The sequence below is a fragment of the Anser brachyrhynchus genome, assembly GCF_964034855.1.
Source record: "Anser brachyrhynchus genome assembly, chromosome: 15".
NCBI lineage: Eukaryota > Metazoa > Chordata > Aves > Anseriformes > Anatidae > Anser > Anser brachyrhynchus.
Window position 1 is genome coordinate 691,092 of NC_137733.1, and position 22,841 is coordinate 713,932.

At 35.8% G+C, this 22,841-nt stretch overlaps 1 protein-coding gene across 1 annotated transcript in view; it reads left to right on the plus strand.

Annotated features, from left to right (window-relative positions):
- LOC308178380 (uncharacterized protein) overlaps nucleotides 1-22,841 on the plus strand; it is a 105,922-nt gene that overhangs the window by 38,025 nt on the left and 45,056 nt on the right. Inside the window, exons 16-36 of the mRNA XM_080556924.1 lie at nucleotides 431-712; nucleotides 1,701-1,856; nucleotides 2,333-2,517; nucleotides 3,396-3,578; nucleotides 5,043-5,134; nucleotides 5,330-5,499; nucleotides 6,314-6,473; nucleotides 7,595-7,674; nucleotides 8,926-9,106; nucleotides 10,235-10,390; nucleotides 12,240-12,373; nucleotides 13,356-13,514; nucleotides 14,104-14,284; nucleotides 16,108-16,319; nucleotides 17,550-17,765; nucleotides 18,534-18,670; nucleotides 20,073-20,235; nucleotides 20,346-20,432; nucleotides 20,928-21,062; nucleotides 21,527-21,646; nucleotides 21,887-22,104. Of these exons, the coding sequence (XP_080413050.1) occupies nucleotides 431-712; nucleotides 1,701-1,856; nucleotides 2,333-2,517; nucleotides 3,396-3,578; nucleotides 5,043-5,134; nucleotides 5,330-5,499; nucleotides 6,314-6,473; nucleotides 7,595-7,674; nucleotides 8,926-9,106; nucleotides 10,235-10,390; nucleotides 12,240-12,373; nucleotides 13,356-13,514; nucleotides 14,104-14,284; nucleotides 16,108-16,319; nucleotides 17,550-17,765; nucleotides 18,534-18,670; nucleotides 20,073-20,235; nucleotides 20,346-20,432; nucleotides 20,928-21,062; nucleotides 21,527-21,646; nucleotides 21,887-22,104 (3,407 nt within the window). The remainder of the gene's footprint in view (nucleotides 1-430; nucleotides 713-1,700; nucleotides 1,857-2,332; nucleotides 2,518-3,395; nucleotides 3,579-5,042; nucleotides 5,135-5,329; nucleotides 5,500-6,313; nucleotides 6,474-7,594; nucleotides 7,675-8,925; nucleotides 9,107-10,234; nucleotides 10,391-12,239; nucleotides 12,374-13,355; nucleotides 13,515-14,103; nucleotides 14,285-16,107; nucleotides 16,320-17,549; nucleotides 17,766-18,533; nucleotides 18,671-20,072; nucleotides 20,236-20,345; nucleotides 20,433-20,927; nucleotides 21,063-21,526; nucleotides 21,647-21,886; nucleotides 22,105-22,841) is intronic.

Consider the following 22,841-nt stretch of genomic DNA (forward strand, 5'->3'; position numbering starts at 1 on the left):
AGTAATACTATTTTAGTGAAACTTGCAAGCAGAATTTTGTTTCAGGAGCAGAAAATTGTTTTTTTTTTTTGTCATAACAACCAAATTACTGTTTGCAAAGTGATAAAATAGGAGTAGCTAACTGTCCTGTCATGGTGTAAATGAACAAGTACCTGAATACAAAAGGATTTTTATTTTGTACTGAGCTTCACATAGTCAACAAACCAAAGTGTTTTTACTAGTAAGATTTAGTACTGAAATATCCAGTATTGGATGCTAAAAGAGGTAAGATACTTTATAGACCCCAGTGATTTTGTATGGCAAATTCTCGTTTGTACAAAAACCTAAATATTTCGTCTTGATGTATTTTTAGTTGTGTTTCTGCCTGTAGAACTGTACATTGCTTATGTATCTCATTTTCAGCCTTTGAATGCTGTATGCTTTCCTGTAGGTTGGTGTACGGTTAGAGAATGCTGAAGCTCTCGTGCAGAAGATTTTTGGGCAGAAGTTTGATACTTTTGGTGACATTTTTTTTGCAAACACCAGTGAAAGAAACCACAAGTCAGGACGCCCCGTGCAAACAACAGGAAAAGTCAAGCAGAGGAAGCTGACTTTTAAGCAATATAGCCCTGCTGATCATCTTGTAACTACGGCTGGCAAGCCAAAGTTGAGAAGAGCTAACCAGAATTGTCCACGTCAAAAGTATAGCAAGATGAGTGAGTTAGTGAAGAAGGTAATTGACAGTGTCATGACTTGGAAAAATTCATAACATTACCCAGTTAACCATAGGTCCCCATCTAGTATTGAACAGTTGTTTTGCATTAGTATGCCTCCCTTGCAAAAAGCGTACGTACCCTTTTCCATTCATACAGCATTTAACAAATGCATAATATACAAAGCACAAAGGGCCATATCTTCATTTTTTCAGATTGTGTTATTGTCTCCAAACAATGACTCTCAGCCACAGGAATGTATTGCCTGTGTTTTGGGCTTCATCTTATTATTTTGAGTACTGATCGTCTCTTTACTGATGTCCTTTTGGCTATTGACTTTTGTGGCACTTTACACAGTTGCTTGATTCCTGAGTCATGTTGTTTGTGATCTGAATTCCCAGTTTGTGTCAGATGTTACATTGACCCTTTGTACAATAACTCATGAACAACTAATGTTTGGAGAGAGCTATGTTTATGACAGGGAAGTTTTGGAAATTTACTTCAATTGTTGATGTGTTATCTGGAAAACTTGGGGGCTGTGATTTCTTTAGCTTGTCTTAGACCATCTGTACTTTTAGGATTCATCTTCTTAGAGTTTCTTCTTACAGTGTGATCTCACGTTCATGTTATGTTTCTGTTGTATTAATTCCTACGGAGGGAAAATGATTTTATTTTTTTTAACCTCTTAGTTTATTTAGCAATCATGTTGCTCATAATGGTATGTTAACTGAGATTGTATTTCCTGGTATTTTTTCAAAGTTTCAAATGTCTGAGGGTATGTACTGCAATACTTGTTATTTTGTTCAGTCATCTTAGGACTAGATGTTACCTGTTAGCTGGAAAGAGCAGGTATGAGTCAAGGGTCTTAAGGGGGCTTGAAATATTTATAAAAGGCAGCCTAATGTCTGCTTATTACTAGCCTAGCCTGTACTGAAGAAGTGTTTATTATAGGCTTGAAAGAAATTTAATATAAACATCCTTCTCTTCCTGATTTATTTATCATGTCAGTTCACTGAGAGAAAGGTGAGAAAGGAGGAGATGAAATGTGAGCTAAGCGTGAAAATCTTTGGAAATGAAGTTAGCTTTTTGGATTGTGAAGATTTAAGAAAGCAAATGAAACATTATTCTTTAAATCTGGCTGAGCTTGCTGTCAAACTTCTGAAGGTAAAAGGAATCTTTTTGTTATTTGAAAGTAAATGCTTTTAGAAACTACTTTCTGACAGATACATGAAAGATACAACATATTACTTATTGTTTCTCTAAATTGAGCTCTAAAAGGCACTAGTATATATTGGGTTTAAACTGTGTATGATTAATTAGGGAAGGATTGGTTCTGCTGTCTGATGGTTCTTACCTCTTATTTTTCCTGTTCCAAACCATCTGCGTTTAAATAGAAAATTATTTCTTTAAACAGGATAGAACTAGTAGTGAACTCATGCCCTGACCAGATGCTGGCTTTGGGCTGCTTTCTACCTAATTTCCAATATCAGTTCAGTTTAAAACAATTTTGCAGCAGAGAAATGCGTTGGGTAGTTATGTCTGGAAAAAAATGTGCATGTTGGCTTTATTATGCAAAACAGAATTCTGGGATTTTGCATGTGTGTATGGTTTTTGTTTGTTTGTTTGTTTTTCCACTACAGGGGCAAGAGATCCAGCTTAATAAAAGGCTTAGTTTGGCCACGGAAGAATTGCAGTTTCCAGTAATTTCAGGCTTTCCTGTTCAACTGGCAATCAATGCCTCAGCAGCAATCAATGTTAAAATGAAAGGCAATGCAGAGTTCAAAGAACAGTCAAATTTCTTTGTAAATGGCTATATCAAGCCAAGGTAATAGCTGCTGCAGATGCATGTCACTTCTACGTATTACTGGTTTTAAGTAGTAGCTCCTGACCTGAAAGTTCTGTGTGAATGCCATTGTAATCAGTTAGGAAATTCTTGAAGAACTTGAACAGTCAACCTTACATTGCTGGGTGGTTTCTATGCAATAAGGACAGTTGTGATTTCCTATTCTGCCAATCTGATTTTGAACTTTATTGCTGTGCTTTTCCAGATCTGTTTCAAGCTGACCATTCTTCCTACCTCTAAATCAAATTCCTAAATGTTTGCATGCAGATGGTATGCTTTACCTGCTACAAGGATAGCACCTTGAATTTTTCTCAGGATCAGATATACAGTTACAGCTTATGGATCAAGAACCAATTGGATGATTTAACCTTACATTTCCTTACCTGGCTATTATAGTTTTTTGTGCATACTGAATACATTTACTAAACTTCACTATGGGCAGCATAATATAGATAAATATAGATAGGTAAATATAAAATATAGATAAATATAATAGATATATTAGATAAATATAAAAGATATAAATATAAAAGATAAACTTACACCAAACCACTTAGTCCAAATCACTTTCCCTTACTTGATATTTCATGCTGAAGTCTGGGTTCAAATCCTTTAGGACACATCTCTCACAACACTTAATTTTACTGTTCTTGTTAGAAAGTGTGTGTCTGTGTACACACAATATCTTAAATTATTTCCTGAAACAAAATACTCATTATGATTTTAATGCTAGAATATACAGTCTAGAGCACCAAACACTGTGTGTTTACTGAAGAGGATAAGAAGACTATGGTTTAGAATAAGTGCTTTAAAAATAAAGTGCTCTTCACAGAAGAATGTATACCTGAATTTTTCAACAGTGCATTTATCCAGATTTCTGTTCAAATGGGAACTGTGGGGACTGTTGGACAAGCTGGCCTAAGCTGGTTAACAGGAATAAGGACATCTACTAGTCTTGATGGAGGAATCCAGGTTAAAAAGGGGCAAGAACTCAAAATTGTTTTGAACACCCCAGAAGAATCTATGGAGATAATTAATTTCAGGTAAGCAAGGTCATCTTCCTAAATTAGTAACCATGATAACTTTATTGAATCAGAGCTTGACTGGCAGGCTTATTAACAGAGCAGAAATATATTCTGTCAGCAAACTGTTTCGGTCTGACTGTTAGTCCAAATCCGCTATTCAGAAGAAAAGGAAGGGGAAATAATTCTGTGTTTTACACTGTTTTAACAAAAAAAGTACATCCTTCCACTGAAGTAAAATGCTCAAATCAAAATCTTGTGATAAAAAATGTAAATTATTTTTTTCCATACTGCTCATTTTTTTCCTACTAAACATTAGTGCTGTTTCTGGAACCTTACTCTTAAAGTAATCTCATTCAGGGCATTAAAGTGGTGGAGAGAAACCTTAGCAATACTTTTTCTACAGATGGTATTTACCAAACCCAGGTATAAAATAATATTTAGCAAAACACTGGAGTAATTTGGAATATAGTACTAATGAGATGTGCTCATGCACTTCTGATGAGTTTTTACTTAGGTTCTTTAATGTTAAGTAAAGGTTAGAGGTTACAAATACATACTACCACAACTGACAGATGTTAAGCAAATTAATTACTTGTGCTAATGCAAGCTGTGCTTTTAGGCTCTTGGTTTTTCTTTGGACTTACAGCTTTGTTAGAAGTTCAGCTAGGAGGCACTGAGGTCATCAGTGTGATGACATTGAAAACCACATGTAAACTGCATGGCTCTTAGGCATGACTATGGAATCATGAAGTGTTTTCAGTATGTGGATTGTCATTCCTTTGTGCTTATTTTAATTTTGGACATTGCAGTACTACAGGATATGCAGTTCAGGAAAGACTGTGGAGTTTAAATTTAAACCATCCATTTCTTTAGGACTGCTGGAAACTTACTGATGTAATTCTGTTTCTGTCAGCTAGGATGAATGACAGTCCAGAAGACTAAAAGTCAAAGTAATTACAAACCTGTTTTGTCCATTATTTGAACAAAAGTCTGTCTGTAGAGCCTACTGGATATTTCACTAACCCTCTTGCTACCAACAAGGACAGATACCGTGGTTCTTGTACTAGCAGTTTAGTGAAGTTCTGAAAGAACTTCAGGACTGGAACAAAATTCATGTCCGTACGTACCCTAAGGGGAAAAAAAATAATAATAATTAAAAAATAAAATCTAGAAGCCAGAAGGTAAAGGGATTTGCAAAAAGCTGACCATATCAAATTGCTCAGAACAGAGAGCTCTAATTGTGACTGTAAAAAGATAAAGGATCCTACAGAAGGATCTCATGATAGTAAGAAATTAAACATGGAAATTGTGGATAAAAATCAGTGCTAATTAGTGGAAATGTAGACTGAGCTTAGTAGAATTTGATTTTTCTTGTGTTTCTCATGTGGTACAAGATGACATGTAACTAAGAATTCTGTTTATATATTGTTGTAGCTTTAGCATAATTGGTTTTAAGTGACTGTTTGAAATTCTTGGTTGTAGCTCTAAACTCTTCTTCACAATGGTGGATGAGACTGAATATGTTGATATTTTCCAAGACCACACAGAAAGCAGATCTTGTACTGGGAAGGAAGGTAGGTCTAACTATCAAGTTTGTCTGAGAAATCTTGATCATTCTGAAATATCCACAACAGATGTTTTATTCACTAGAATTACTTCTTTACCATATTACTTCTAGGGGGTTCTTCAGTGCTCAATGTGCAGTATTCATTTGTATGTTTTTTTTGCTTGGTGTTCTAACTGAGTGTTCAACTGTTGTTTTCCACTAGTGTCTGAGTTTATTGGTTGGCAGCTGTGTTCTGAAATGTCATATCCTGACCCAGCTAGTGCTTTGCTTTATCCTCTTGCTGGACCTTCAAGAGTGGCTGTCACATTAACTAAGCAAGACAGAGGCCTACAGCAGTACGTTGTGGAAGCTGCATATAACTATGTTCCTCAGGTACCATTATGCTGTGTTTTCCTTGGCTTTTGTAAATTTATTAGTTTACTTACAGTGATGAATGAATGGTATATCTTAGCACTGTATATTCAACATGACTAATTTTCAAAGTCTGTGGTGTTATTACTTTAATTCCCATTATATTGGAAAAAGATGTAGAAAACAACTAATGCTGACAGTGGGTGAATATTATTTTCATATATAAAACAGTGCACAGGTTTTTTTTTTTTTTTTTTTTTTTTTGGTTAGATGAGAGTTACAGGACTAAAACATCTGGCATCATTTTGATGACTTTTTTTCTGTTTGTGACAAAAGACAGAACAACAACAACAAACCCTCCCGAATCATTAGTTTACATTAACCACCTTATTTAAAAGCAAAACTTAGGCTCCAGTGGATCAATTCTAGAAGGCTGCCAGTTATTTTAATGTGTTCATCTGGGCAAGCCCATGGAAGGAGTCGGTTTCACTGTCTGCAGGGGACAGCAAAACTGTATGGCTTTTTCTAAAATAGTGTTACATAGTTGTGGGCTTAGGTGCTACACCTGACCTATTATCATTAAATGGACTATGAGGGGACTAGCAGCCTTTCGACTAGTATGTGCCACTGGGCCATAGTGGGACAATGTACCCCTAAGTCATCTGCCGCAGGGGCTACATCTGTGGTATGGTTGCTGAAAAACTTGAAAAGCAGATAGCTGAAAATGCTTTATAGCTGTAAAGGTCGCTAGGATCATATGATGTAACTCATTCTGACAGACTGTTTTGTAAATACTTTGCCACTTGCAAACATGGTTATCCTTTCTTTCTTTCAGGAGGATTCATGGATCCCAAGCGAAGCTGTCCTTCACTTCTTCATTGGGACTCCAAAGTCAGAATTGAAAAGGGATGTTGCTGTTGACCTAAACTTTAATGGCCCACAGAAGAAATTTAGAATCCAATTCATACAACCAAAGAAAAAAATTGAGATCGATGGTAGGTTTTTTCACCTAAGAACCAGATCATCTGTTAATGTCAACTCGGAGAGCTTCGTTAGAATTAATAGAGAAATGCCAATATATTTCAGTCAATAATCTAATGCTAAAATTAAATTATTGTGTGATAGTCATTCAGTTTACTGCTTTAGATAACACTCATTCCCAGTGGTTTTTGCATTTCAGACTTCCTATTTTTGAGAGTCAGCTTTTCAGTACAGGGTTCACAAACTCACATTGAAGAGGAAAGCCATTACTAGTATATATGAAATTAAGGCTGAGGAACAGAATTGATAGTTCTATAATCTTCTATATATGCTGAACTGGCCTTACCTATTCCTGAATTTTAGTTTGTTGTATTCTGTTAGTTACGATATGAAATCACTTGTTGCCAAACGAACTAAGTACTGATTATAATATTGCCGTGCATTATAATCAAAAGTAACATTTCAATCATAGTGTAACATAAAAAAAATAAAATCAACAAGTATATGGATGAAATATGAAGTGATAAATGTATGGTAATAATATAGGCAATATATTTCATCTTCTTTGACATGCTGGTCAAGACATCTAGATTTATACAAAAATGTACTGTTTGCCAAAGTCAGATTGATTTATTTTATTTTTTAAAATTTTTTATGTATTTTAGCAAATCACATATTTAGAATTTGTTTGCCCCTCCAGATTTTATTTATTTTATATTTGTAATCCCAGTTATTTTCAAATGGTTTGCATGGAAGATTAACCTATACTCTGCAAAGCTTTGGGTGAGAATGTCTCCACAGCACAACACAGCTTATTAATCTTAACACAGGCCTAAAGGAAGTGTGTAAACCACTTCCAGAACTAAGCTGGTTTATTGGAGACAGTTTGGTTGCCTCTTCTTAATGAGAATTCTCAGAACGTCCTTTCAAAAGGAGGTACGTATTCTGAGAATGCTTTGATGCCCTTGTAAACTCTGTTCCTAACTTTTTTCCTTTGCTCTGATATTTATTACATTTTTGCAATTTAAATATGTTGCTAACAGAAACGGCAACCAACATTTTGGAATATGTTTTTATGAAGCATTGCTAAATGGTGTATGTCCAGAAAAAGTAAACAGTTTTATTTCTCTCTAAGGGAAAATTGATTCTTCTAAAAATTCACGAATTGGATACCTGGAGTTGATAGTAGATGACCAAGATGTATATTACATTAAGGTATGTTTTTAGATCATGAGCTCTGGTACTAGGATGAATACTCAAATAAAAGCATGGAAAAGAGAGGAAATTAAATACTTGTGTTTAAAAATAGTTTTGTGAGCAATCCATCAGAGAAATTAACAATACTCTTTATTACATATTTTTGAGATAGACTCTGCTAAATTGCTCTTTTTTTTTTTTTTAAAGCTTTTAAAGCATGGCTTCTGCAAGTAACCTAAAATAATTTTTTTACATTCAGATGTACTCAAAATCTTTGGGTTGCTTCCACTGTTAAGTCAGTAGAGAAGATCATATTGACTCCTGTGGACTTTGGCTCATTATGTGCATATGCAGTCACACAGTTTTTCAGACCTGTATTCTGGCATAGAGACTCTGAGTAAACCTGGGCTAATATCTTCATGTCTGTGGAGTCTATAGATAGAAGAATATATAGCAGAATCTGTAAGATATTGTTCTTTATATCATATAAAATTTTTATTTTTTTTAGGCATTGGGAAATAAGCAAGAGCATGCCAGTGTTCAAACTCAGAGATGAAAAAGCAAGGAAAAATGCATGTGGGAGTTAATAACTGAAATTCTACTAGCATTTTTGTTTCTATTTCAGGACTTGAGCAATTTTTTTAATTATGCAATTGAAAGCCACAACAGCGTGCCATGCATGTCTTATGTGGGCCTCCAAAGTCAGTTAATTTCAAACACTGTGTTTTCCTACAGTGAGCACATTACTTAAACAGATTTTTTTTTTCTTTCTAGAATAATGTTGATGTTTCTCCTGGTCTTCAGTAGAATAACAAACTCAAACACTAATTAGTTGCAGATTGTTGCATTTGCATCTAATCCAACCTAAATCTAGTTCCCTACTATGAGGCTGCCAGTATTTTCAATAATACCATATTATTTTTTGGCCCAGTGTTACAACATTCTTTGTGATTTCAGTCACTACTGAAACCAGCAGGAGGTGAAGGAAATCAGCATCTCACACCACTGTGATTTTTGTAGAATGGAAAAATAAATAAAAATAAATCCATCCTCCTTCCCCATTGCTTGCTAATGACAAATTTTATGCTGTTTTTGTTTTTTTGTTTTTTTTTGTTTATTTGGTGGGGTTTTTCCCCTGGGGTGTATAGGAAAAATTCTTTTTTTCTTCTCTCATCTCATTTCTGAAATGCCCGAGTCTTCTCAAATCTTAATCAGTTTCTAGTGTTGAGTGGCTTGGGATTTTGTTTTTCATTTGTTTGTTTGTTTTAGGGTATGACAGATTTTCAAATACTGAATGGAGAGCAGAGGTACATGACCCAAGTGGAGTTAAAGCTGATAAAGCAAAGCAGTCCTATCATTCTGTCAGGAAACATCACCAAACAACTTGGCAAGAAGATAGCTTTTTCAGTATCCCTGAATAATTTGTTGAAGGATGCTGCATTTCTATCAGGTTAGAGGACAATAAGTATTTGCCATATAAATGTAAATTCTGGAGCCCTTATATATTAAGATTGCCTGGGCTTGGACATGCATTTCTAAAGTCCCTTTCAAATCAGTAAGACTGCTTTTTAAAATGATTTTCCTTTATAAATTAGTGCTAGTATGTATTTCAGAATAATAGGAATTGTAGAATAAATTGTAAAATAAATATCTGTTTCTAATTACTGTTGAAGAGGGGTGAGAACGTAAGTTGTAAGGCAGCACTTAACAAAAACAAAACATCAAAAATGGTTCTCACAGTATTTTCTATTGTTCACTTGTGTTAGTACAAAGCAGTGCAGAGATGCAAATATGTAGCTCAGCTCCAGACACTCTCTATTTAGAAAATCTTAAATCTAAAAATCTTAATATCATTTTTTTCTAAAACATACAGTAAGAAGAAAATGTAAGAGAAAATACCAGAAAGAGGACTTAACTATTTATATGACATCAATTCATTAAAACATAAATAAATACTGTGAAATAAACCAGCGTTGTAAGACTAAGGCTGTCATTTTATCCTTAATATTTCTTACTGTAGTCTCCATGTGGCAAAGACATTGCAATGTTTTACCCAATATTTTCAAATAAAACTATCTTTTAAGGAATGGATTTAGGAAGATCACCCTTTAGTGAAATATTCACCTTAACTGTTACATGGAGTGCCAGTGCATCTAAAAATGGTGCTGATCTGATTTAAATTCTTATCCCCTGAGAACTAGTTGCACCAGCTCTTCTGTTGCAAAGCCACAACCTTGCTCTGAGTTAATGTAGAAGTAAATCTCCATGTTAGCTGTTAGTTAATTAAAAGATCAATCTCTTAGAATTGGTTCCCGTTTAGAAACGGCTTTGGCTGGATTCATTTCACGAAACTTTAAGCAGTATCTGAGAAATGTAGTCTACAGGCTGTATACGTGTTCAGGGAAAGAGTCTGAACATCCAGCTCTCTTTTTGTTTACTACACAGGGAGTATGTGGGATTCCTCAGTTAGACTGGGTGAAACAGGACACATTTGTGTTTTCCCCAATGTGGTATTCCATTTTCTAGCTGAAGTAACTACATATCCCACCAGTGTATCATTGCTCCTCTCTTTTTGTAGCATTTCTGGAGAAAAAGTTTGATGATAAGCTGAGGCAATACTCATTGGAAGGGAAGACATACCTTCCAGGTGTTCTTGGAGTTCACGTCATTGGTCTTCTCCAGCAACGTGAGGGCTTGTGGTCTCATGATCTGAGGATAAAATACGGACTTCTAGGTACAGTGAAAAGGAAGGAAAGTAAAAACATTCTGTTTTTTACATTTTTCTGCAATTAACTTGCATTCAAAATTCACATAAAATGTGTTTTTCACAAGTATGTCCAACATTGATTTAAATTTCACTTTTTAAATAGGAGTTGTTCCTAATTAATTGACATTCTCAGGTGCTTATGCAAAGCAAATGGGTGCATACATTCATTTAAAAGTATGAGGGGTTGTTTCCAGGAAACAACTGTGTTTTCTTGGCCACAAGGTATAAACTGTTTTAATTTTATTGGACAAAGCAGGTAAACATTAATGCAATTATATCAAGATATTGAACAGTTGCAGTAGCTGGTCATGATGTGCAATGTAGGGTGACTATATAAGTAAAGTATGTTGCACATTCAGAGAAGATGTATAACAGTATGAGTAGTAAAGTTTTCCTAAACCTACACAGGTATGACCCCATCATTTTGCTAATAATGGCATGCTGATTAAAATATTTTGCACACGCAGACAGAAACATATGTGAACACTTATAACAGTAATAGGTGATGTCTAGCTATAGCTGTATTATTATGCTTTTATGTACTTAGAGCTTAAGTCATATTTTGATATATGTCCAGTCTGGCAACTATTCAGCAGTCAGCAAGTGTTTTCTTGTAAAGTACTAGATTTTTGAAAAATAAATTAGTCCTCATACTCAGTGGTTGAAACTTCAAATTCATTATTTTAACCTCTTCTCAGGGGCCACAAAGTCTAGAAGTTCATTTCTGTTTTTCGTTTGAGATATAATGTCATGTCATGATGTCAGCAACTGAGTGGTAACAAAAAATCTTCGAATATTGTGAGACACCAAGAAAAGTGCAAAAGTTAAAAGTAATTAGTGTATACCACTTTTGTTTCACTTAGCTAAAATCTATTTAAATAATAAATCTATTCTGTTTTTAATATATTTATTTATTTAATTATTTACTTCTAAAGGAAAAGTGAAAGAACCTGCAAATGTGGCAGAGTAAACATCTAAGCCTTTGCTTCTCTTAAACAAAATCAGCCTAAATCATTGGATTATATTCATTCCATTCTTAATGTAAACTGTCTGTTTCCAATTGCCTAAAATTGGAAATACTTTAATTTTTTATTAGACTATAAAATAAACACAGGCCTAAACTCTTACATGTAGAGCCTGTTGCTAGGATGTGCATTTCTAGTATAGCTTGTGGGGGAAAAATAAATAAATTGTAATTCATAATACATTTTTTCCCCAAAGTCTTATAGCATGTCTGCACTCAGCAGTGCAAACCTATTGGTTGTAGTTAGGTTGGATATATGCTGACTAGCTGGAAAATAAGCTCAGGTATCAGAAACAGCATTTTAACAGATATATTGTAGTCTTTAAAATGTGTCTAGGTCTTAGGCAGTTATTGGAGATGACTGTTGAGCTGAACTTCATGGTGCTGCTATTATACCAATATTGGTACTGATCTTCACAAACTTTGGTCAGTACCTTTAGGCTGCAGAACATACTGCCAGACCTTTTTACATTAATTAGATATGTACTTGACTTTTGTTTGCTACTATGGTAGTGTTTTCATTTTCATCATGTAATTCACTCATTAAGTCATCTAGCAAATATAAACTCACTACTCTTAAATGCAGGTTCATTAAAGGTGTGCTTTCCTTTGGATTCCTAGGATAAATCAACAAGTATTTGTCTGTGAAAACAGATGAATTTCACTTCAGTATTTTTTGAGGAAAAAAAAAAAAAAGAAACATTGAAGCCAGCTCTAGATTTCTATTATTAACATCTATATGCTTACTTTTGAATTATTTGAACAGATAACTTTGTGATTTAACTTGAACAGGAGAGGCAAAAACCCTTCATCATGAATGCAGGATGGGGCAAAAAGTTGAAGAGAAGACAGGTGCACATGACTTGTACAAACTTGATGTTGGCCATGAGTTTCATTGTATGCAGACTCCAACCTATAATCACAAGGTAGAGGTACAGACCAAAGCACTTGTTTATATGTGTGCTGAGTAAATTTGTGTCACTCATGTACTGAGGGGCTTAAACAGAGCAATGTCCAAGATGTCATTTTTGGATCAGTTGTCTTCTTCTGATCTTTTGTTTCTTTTTTCTTTCTGTATAGACACAGGCATCTAGTGATGTTGCTAATTTGTGTAGTCCATTGCAGCTGTAAGTGATGGAACTGTTCAATGATGTCATTTTTAATGTATAAATGCACAGAGCTTCTGCAGAATGTTTGTTGTGGAAGTTTTTGTTTTATGTAAAACAATAGTATTAATAAGTTTGTGATTTATCTAATTTTTCAGTACTTGTAACTAAAAGTCAGAAACTCTGCTTATTAGAAGTCCTATGTCTTGAAAATAACCTTATTTTTTATTAGTTTTCTGGTTCAGATCTGGATTTATTCTTATAAATTTCAGTGTGTGCCTCTGATGCAGAAAAGCAGATCTGTTTAAAATCTTTTCATTTGCAGACTGTACAGAGACAAAGGTTAATGCAAAGGGAAATTACCATTAATGCTGGATATTCACTGCAGACTAGAGAGCTGGATGGCAAATAAGCTTCTGAATTAAAGGGAAATTTTGTATCCTTTCACCTTTGCTTTTCATCCAAGTTGGACTGAAGCCCAGGAGTGTTAAGATTTCCCGTGTAGCAGGATCTTGCCAGACTCTGCAGCTGCACAGTGAATCCATGCGGGGCAGTCCATTGGGAGTGCAGTTGCCTTAGCTTTTGAGAATAGCAATTTGACAAGCAGTGAATGGACAAAAATTCTGGGGCTTTGTAGTCTGAATTGACATATTCTGATGGAACTTGATTTTTGCTTTGGAAAATCTGCAACCCTTTCTTCTTTAGCCTTGCTTGCTACTTGGGAATATTTCTACAGCCAGTTAACAACAGTAACTAAATGAGAAAGCATGGTTTACAGGAAAGACAGATTTTCATTCTTCAGGTTCACCTGAAACATGATGCGAGTGCATCTTGGCTTTCCTCCCAGATGGAAGTGAACTATGGGAAACACTGGAACAAAATAAACAATAAGAAGAAACTACTGATCAGCCAAACATTAAAGAATAGTTCCAGTTTTTCACTAGTCAACTATTTCATGGAGGTAATCATGATTGTTGAAGAGTAAAACCTTCATTTCTAATATTTAACAGATGATCTTCTTTCAAAGCGCGTTCTATGGGCTACCAACTGAAAGAAAATAATCATTTATATTGGCATATCCTGTGATGTTTTATTTGTAGGAAGTTCTTACAGAAGCTATTCATGTAAATTTTTGTGTTGTTTCTTAAAGTAGCAGATCTCCTCTGTTATTGTATTAGAATAGATGATAGTTTTCTGAGGAGGGTTGTCATTATTCTATTCCCATAGAGAGCACCTAAACGTAGATTTTATCTGTGATCACAATATGGGCTGACATAGAATTATGGACATTATTGTTTTTAACCAAGTAAGTGATCCAAAATTTAGTGGAAAATATCCTTTTTGAACCCCCAGTAGATAAAACAAATGCACGTTAAAGAAATTTCAATCTGTAATTCATCAGCATTCATGAAAATCTGTAAAATGAATGGCAAATATCAAGAGCAGAGGCAGTAGTTGTGACCTTCCTGTTACTGTATGTGTGTGTTAGCTTAGATAGCTCTGAAGATGGGATCCTGTTTTTATTTAAATTTGCTTCACTTGTTTTCCAGTTTACTGCGCAAGTCGTGGAAAAGCAGATGAATTACAGAACCCAGCTGCAGCACTCGCACAGCTCTCAGGGTTATTTGCAGAGCAGCACCAACTTTAAGGTGCAGTATAATAACCTCATGCCATTTTTGGCTGGACTGCAATGGAAAGATGTATCCAGAAATGGCCTGAAGAAGTGGGAAGGTGAAGTACCACAAACCATTTCCAGTCTGCTTAGAAAAGCATGCATGCAATGTTGCAGCTGGGATTTTATGAGGTAGTCACGTATGGGTGTAACAGAATCATTGAAATATTGGTTGATCAAGGCAGACCCTGGAGGTTATCTTGACAAGCTTCCTGCTCGAAGCAGGACATGATCACATCTGCTGTGGCTTTGTCTAGCTCAGTTTTCAAAACCTCCACCTTTCCCCAGCCTAGCTGACTTAACCTCTTCCAGCAGTTCCTGAGACTCTCAGTGTGCAATTTGTGGCTGTTGTCCTTGTATTGTATGCCTGTGTTGAAGGGTTTGTGTTTCTCATTTTTGCCATTTGCCTTCAAGATAGCTGTAGGCAGCTATCAGATCCGCCCCATCCCTTTGCCAGACTAAATAAGCCCAGTCGCCTCCCTTCTTGTCACAGGTCTTGTCTCTAGGTGTTTTATCGTCAGAGCAGCCCTCTGTTCTGTCCGGTCTGGTTTCTCACTGTCTGCCTGGCTCTGGGTGGTCCAAAGCTAGATTCAGTGTCGTAGGCAGGACTTCTCCGGAGCTTTGCAGACGGGAATAACTCTGTTTGATAGCCATGCTCCTAATGTAGACTGGTATTGTCCTAGTAGCTTTTGACTGAGCTAACTGACCAAGATGTGAGCCATGTTTTATTTATTTATTTTTTATTATCAACTTGCTTTAGAAATAGTAATTGGATTTGTAAATACATTAGAAAGTGGGACACTGAGATGAATACTAATGGTATATCTTAAGCTGTAAATTAAACACCTGTGTATGCATATGGATGTATTTTAAAAATCACATTTCTTCTTGGTCTTCGATTCATAAAGTACAGCAGGGAGTAGACCTTTGTTATTATAAGCTATATTTTACATTTTTGGACTTCTTTCTCAAATAGAGATTAAATTACCTGTAGCATGCCAAGAATCAATTTTCTGATATTTAGTGCTTAAAATGGATTGAATGACACTACTATTTTATGCTTCAGTGGATTACATGCTGTACAAATCAGGGCAATGATTGGCTCAGTGACTAGGTATGCTATTGAGATGCATTTTTCAAAGCTAGTATATACTATGTGTGCCAAAACTTGGATCCTTATTAATGCAAAACAACTAGCTTGATACACTGGATTAATTATTAACTGTTGTGCTTTTCTGCTTGTTAAAGTGAAATGAACTAAGGTCGAATTAATTCTGAAGTCTTAAAAATGTGGAGATTACTTTGTGAGTGACTGTCATAAAATTGTGCATTTCTGAACTATATTGCAGTGGGTGAATGGCATAATTTGATAAATAACCAGTGAAATTTCAACAGTGAATTTTCAGCACCTTGTCAGATATAAACATTCTGAGCTGTCTGGAAACTAGTTTCCAAAATAGCCTACCAATCTTGTTCAAAATTTATGTATTGCAGAATTTAATTACTATGTTGGCTTGTGTTGAAACAGCTTTGATAAAAGCCATTATAGTAATTATGTGAATAATAGCTACAGAATTACAGTTCAAGTAAAGGTTCCACATCTTGTTGCAGGTCATGCAGTAGAACACTTTTCTGGTGTAATTTAAGTACCAAGTTCCATAAATTTCCGTTCTTGTAAATGGCGCTGTGTTTTAAACTACGCAGTATGGTACATTAGTGCAGGACATTCATTTAACTATGTACCATCCAGAGATTTTGACAACTCTGAAGCCAATAGTAGCAATTAGTCTCATTCCAGAAACCCAGCTTTGTTGCAGAATTAGAAGCCAGGCAGCTTGAAATCTCACATTTCTGCCACCTTTAATTTATATATTCCTTCCAGGAGAATTAAGTATGGACACCCCATGGCTATATCTGCATGCAGCTCACAAAATACATCAGCCTCAGCATTCTGCTTATTTATTGACTATGGAACTGACAACTGGCAAAGTTCTCTCCATTAAGAATCTTGTAGTGGAACTATTCTGTAAAGATCAAGGCAATGAAAAGGAGGGGAAATTTCACATTTACACACCAGCAACCACATACCTGCAGGTAAGTAACATGATGTTTCCTATAATGTAGAGCTTTGATGATGCAGCTTTGTGACGGTACGTAACTAAACTGTCATCATACTGGAATAACACTTGCTCAGCTTGTTATGTGAAGTAGCTTGTTTGAGAAACTAATCCACTATGTGCCAACTTATAAGAGAGCATCTTGAAAAGCCGATGTTCATCTCTTTCTTGTGCTGGAATGACATGCTATTCTTCCTCTGGGAGCAGGCAAGTCAAAACAGGCAGGGTCTCTTTGCTGTCTTTGAAAATATTAGGGCCCGCTATCTCTGCCTCTATTTGGAATGGAAGTCCATTTATTCCTGCACAAAGCCCAAATATTTCAAGTCAGAATTCTACCTAGGAGTGTACAAACAACTAGAACTATTTTTAAGTTCTCTCTCCTCTCCTTTACTCCAAGAAAATGAAAGGTTATTTCTTTTGTTGTGACTCAGTTAATTCAGTCTCCCATAATTCTGTGTGAGAATTTTCACTAGTAGGTTCTCAATGTGTAATCTTCAGTCTTTTTTATAGGAATTCTTCCACTTTCTGTGAAAGGATTAGATATCCCTTGGGTGGAATCAGTGTGCCTTGAATCTATGGATTCTAAGCTTCTTCCTAACTTGTTTTCAACTGTGCCATGCAATGGAGATTTTAAAACCAATTTCATCACCAGCTGCTATGAATTAACAAATAAGGTTAACCTTTGTCACCATGCAAGGTGTAGATTTGCCTTGGAGAAGCTTCATTATTTTCATTGAGGTAGTCCTTATCTGTCTCTGTATAAATGAGAAGAAAGTCTAGAATTTTTGCCTTTCTTCTAGACATTCACAGTAGATTCTAAATCTTATTTTGGTTTATCCTTAAGGTTTTCCTTTATTCTGAACTGCAGCTTTCCCTTGTTAGATCACTGATGGTTTAGGCACAGTGAAGAAGATTGTGAGAAACATTCTTCAATGAGAAAGGAAAAAAAGTGTTCATCAACTATTTTCTTTCCAACTACTTAGCTTCCTCTCTCTCCCTTGCTTGAGGGGATAAAATAATTTTTGAGATCTTTATGGAAATTCATATTATTTGGATAATGGAAAAGCTGATGCACTATTTCTAATAGTTATTGTAATGAACTTCTCCAAGACAATGCATTCTTTTCAGCTCTGGCCTGTGATGCTGGCACAATAGGATTTTCTCTGTCCCAACTCAGCCTGACTACTATGTTCCCCTTTATTTTTAGGCCTCCACATTTAATCATCTTGAGAGAAACGTTCTGTACAGCTATACTGAAATGGTATCTTTGTGGAATCAGCCTGTGAAGAATGAGATTCATTTGGAGAATAATGAACAAGCCAAATTTCTTTGCTTTAAGATAAAGAGCGCAAAACAGGACTTTAACTTCACAGCCAGCTATCAGAACCTGCCAATGGTAAGACAGAAGTACAAATCCACAAAGGTAATTTCTCTGACCCAGTGCTGTGTTTTTCAGGTCTGCCACCTTCCCCAAAGATGTCTTTGCTAGTGTTGAAGCTTAAACACTTCCAGAGCTCCTTCTTTTTCATCTGTTTTGACAACCTGCAGTGTAAAGCTAAGTTTAAAAACAAAACCAACCAACCATACCCCACCCTCCAACGTCATCCCCCACAATAGTTTTGAGTCCTATGCACCTATCTGGGATGCCAATCACAGACAGAAGGGCAGGGAGGAGAGAGCAAAAAGATATTAGATGACTAGAAAATAGAGCTATAGATGTGATTGCTTACATTCTTACATTTTGATACAAGTGGCAGGTATGGAAGATTATATTGTCATAGGGAATGAGCATGTTTTGCCTATGAGTGTGCATAGTAACAGCCTTGGGTTATATGTCATTCAAGCCTCTGCATCCTTTCCAATTTATGATAATGCTTAAAATCATGTTTGCTTTGCTTGGTGCCTACAACACGGGAAACGTAATAAATAGTTTGTCTCCAAAGAGGAGTAATATATTAGTAAGGATGTTTGTCGTCTGACACACTCTGTGGTTTACTATTAATGTCACTTTTATTCTTATGTAAATTGTGATCAGGATTTAAAGTGGTGCAGAAAGGGGATGTTCTGTGAAATGACAGTCTCACTGCAGCCTGTTAAGCTGTGTGGTTTCTGTTTTGGTGTTCCTGAATATGAATGCAGTAAATCTGATGCAATTGTCCTTTTCTCTCCTGGTGTCATGATTTGACTGCAGCCTATGAAGACAAACTTCTCTGTGAAGGCTGTATGGACAGATTATAATAGTCTGCCTAAAATTCTTCAGTTTGAAAGTCAGATAGAAGAGCTGAAGAAGAAGATGCTCTATCAAAAACGTGGAACCATTTATTTCAGGTTCAGTAGTTTCATTCCTATCTCTGAAGAAAATTTTGGTCTAAATTTAATGTGTATCTTGATGCCCTCAGGAAAAAGTTCTGGGCTTTACATGATGTATGTGTCACATGCACAAAGCCTTAAATCTTTCCCATCCGTCTCTGCACTTCCTTGAGCACACTGCCTCCATGGGCTAGTTATTTGCATCCACTTAGCTTTCACACCCTTTCTTGAAGTGGTAGAGAATAAAGTCATCAAGGGAAACAGGCAGTTTGTGCTGTGACAGTGTATTTGTTGGCAAATCTATTAGACTTAGAGCCTTCTTTAACATCAGAATTCACGGTGTCCAAATGTCCAAGTGGTGAGAAGATCCAAAATCTAGATCTGATCCCCTGTGCCATTCAGATATGGTAGGAATAATGGAAGCATTCTAAAACCAAATATTTCCCTCTTAAAACACATAATAAATAGTCTTATTTATGTTTTAGAAAGTGTTTCCATTTGGTGGTGAGAATGATTGCACTGCATCTAGATATTGGCTGTCTCCAAAGTTTCTCTTATTTTTGAACTCAATATCAAAACACAGCTTGAAGCCTCTGGTAAAAATGTGTTGTCAGACCTCAGAAATCTGTATCTTCTCTAGAGATATCTCAGCTTTTTTAAGGCATAGTAGGGTCAATTGGAGTGCACAGGCTCCCTTAGGAACCACTGTGCATCTATCATAACTTCATATATATATATATATATAAATAAAAAATGAGAAATGTCTTTTCAGTGATGGAAAAAGTATAGAAACGAAAAACGATAAGGTATACCAGACATCCAGAATATATAAAGGCAGTCCAATATCTGATTATAAAAGTTAATGCATTTTTCCAAGACTTCCAACTAAGTAAATGCAGAGAAATATTTAAGAAAGTCCATAAAATGTTGCACTGAGGTAGTAAATTGAACTATATATTGGCTGAACATCTGTTGCATAGAATTCTTGGCATGCAGTTATTGTTTCTGCAGAAAGCATGAAAAGTGTTTGATAGCTGATACTTTGAAAGCTGCCCTAAGCTTTTGGACACTGTACCTGTTTGAAATGAAGTCTTGGCCATGCAGGTTTATAAAACATATGTACTAGTATGCATGTCAGAATTTTAGATCATCCTCTCACCTGGTCTTCCAAGCCTTTCCTGAATCCAGGCTGGAAACTCTATCAGAAATTCTGGTAAATGGGTATAGTTTGTATGAAGTTGTAATTACACTCTAAGAATTTTTCAGAGGTCCTGGCTGCATGTGTTTTGCTTCTGTATCTGACACCCTGATGGCATCTGCAATTGAAGATTTGGGAATTCTAGTTGAACTCTGCATAATTTCTCATTGTGGCTGTCCATTAAGGTCTTTTATGGTTTGTTCATTCCTTGTTGTGCTCCAGGCATCCTTTTAAACTGCCGATTTTGCAGACCTTTCTTCTGCAGGAGACGTTTACTGTTGACAAACAGCAAAAGCACTACTTCTTGGAAACAAAAGTTTTGATAAATGGGCTGGAGGAATCAACTCAAACTCTTATACTTGGCTACCAACCTGAAACCCCCTATGTGAGTTATGTAAGAATTTTTCTTCTTCTGGCATGCTGGAAAAAGCCAGCAAGTGAGTGATTTAATGTACATAACTTATGTGCCTTCTATTTTCTCTGATTTTTTTCTAGATTTGTGCTGGCTTAGCTCATCCTTATAACTACAGTTTGTTCCCCAGAGATGTTGAAATATGCATTTTAACTCGAAGTCACCAACCTGTGAGTAAAATTACCATTAAATTTCATTTAGAAAGAGCCATTGATCACCTCTCTCTATAGATTTCCAGTTTATTGTCCGTTTAGACCAAATTTGCTCTAGGTCTCTAGTTACTCACCAAGTAAATGCTGTATGCAAAAAATTCATAGCACAATGATGTGCTTTGTGGCTGACTAATACAGTGTTTCATATAATAATATATAATGGTTTGTATGGTAATACATAATAATCTCTAATATAATCTTTCAAAATGAATTTTAAGTATAAATATCATTATAATTAAAAAGTGCAGGGAAAGAAGGGATTCTAGTCTATATCTAGGTGTATCTGTTCATCTTTCTTAACAAATGCTTTTTTTTTCTTTTCCCTATTTTTTGCTCATTTTTCATTCTGTGCCACAATGTAATAGCTCTAAACTGCAATGGCTTCTCTCATCTTTCATAATATGTAGGGTTAATACCTGATGCAATTCACTTATTCACATTCTAAACACATAGGGGAAGCATGAGGTTGAGACTACCTTGAAAGTCAACAAGCAAGATGTTCTCAGCTTTCTGGGAAGATACCAGGACAAATCCAGTGATGTAGACTTCAGACATCTTTTACATGTGAATATGAGGCACTCATTCCAGGTATTGATGCTGAAACTGGTTGTTATTTTACAAGTTAAGGAGAAAATGTGCCTTCCTCCTTTCCAAAGAACAATTTCTCCATGTTGGTTTTATTTATGACACTTTAATTTTTATGTCTTGGTGGCTCTTTTACTGCATTGTCTTTAGAATTATAATTATTTTATGCATGTAAGAATCCAAGTTCAATAAAGGTCAGGCTCTGACAAAGGCTCCTGGGTGTATAACAGCTGATCATCAAATCATAATTCCTGTCAATAATGTCTTGTAAGAAACACAATGAGCATTTGTTGTCATGTGTTTTTTGATGCATTTGATTTATTTTTCTGTGCCTTTGGGTAAAATTGATGTTAAAAAAAATTATATACACATGAGTTTTATACTCATACTCCACTTCATGCTAAAAGTTTAGATGGCAAATCTCTTGAAGCAGTTGCAGTAATTATGCATTTTACTTTGTCAAATAGCTTGAGTATCCACAAGCAATGGGCCTAAGTGGGGAGCTATCTTCTAGGCAGACCAAACCAGAACACTTCGATTACAGCGTGAACGTAAAAGCCATCATCAACAAGACCGTGTCTTCACAGGTCAGTTCCCTATTTACCACAGTTTCCTTGCATGAACTTTCAGGCAAACAAATTATTCAATTTAATTTTTTAATCCCTCTGACTGAAGTATTTTAATGGGTTCATGAGACTATCAAACCTTGTTTCTGCCTACAGTCTTATTCCTCAGAATGGTGTTTCAGTATGATTTCATTATGTTGTTGGTGTTTTATTATGATTTGAGATTCCTAATGACCTGTTCTCAATTTTCTCTATGCGTAGGCCCAAGCAGCACTGAGGAGTTATGATGAAAACAAGCTCAATGGCTCTCTTTACCTTCATTCTAATGAAAGGGATGTGCTGATGCTGGAAGTTGATATGAACAAAGAAAATAGGAAGGACGCTAGAGGTGTTGAACTGAGGGCTTTCCTCCACCAGGCAATCCTTACAAACCCTGAATCAATACAGCTCCAGCTCATGTGCAAAATGTTTCCATCGAGGTAGAGAAATCAGAATCTTGGTTAACAGAGGAGTTGAACTGTGTTCTGTGATAAATATCTAAATGTAACTATATTCATATAGCTGCAGTATAAGCCACTGCCATTTCATGCATTAGTCCTGTTAGTGAAACACTCTTTTTTTAAGAATTGATAAAGGAAAAAATTCAATCTATACAGTTTTCAGTCACTGACCAGTGAAATGAATATAACTTTGCTGACATGTAGATCAATTCTATCCAATAAGTGGATTTTTGTTAAGGTTTTACTTGTTATCAGTCTTTTAAGAGGGTTCAAATTTTTAGGAAGGATCTCTAACACTCTGAAAATAGGATTGCCTCACTTTAAGGTATACTGTGTAGTATACTTGATTCCAGAAAGTCAGATATTTCAGTGGATATTTTGACAGAAATTTGCAAATTGTGTCTGTCTTGTACTTGAAACACTGAAAACTGAACTTCTTGTTTTCCCAGTAGATTTCCCTAAAAAGATGTGCTATGTTTCTCCAACACTGTTCAGCTCAGGGCTAAGATGCAAAGAAATGATTGTTGGTTCATTTACCAAACCCAGATGTTGGTGGCTGTTGTGGTTTAACCCGGCCGGCAGCTAAGCACCAACACAGCCATTGGCTCACCCTCCCCTCTCCCTCTCTGGGATGGGGAAGAGAAACGGGAAAGTGAAGCCTGTGGGTTGAGATGAAGACAGTTTATTAAGACAGGAAAATAATAATAATAATAATA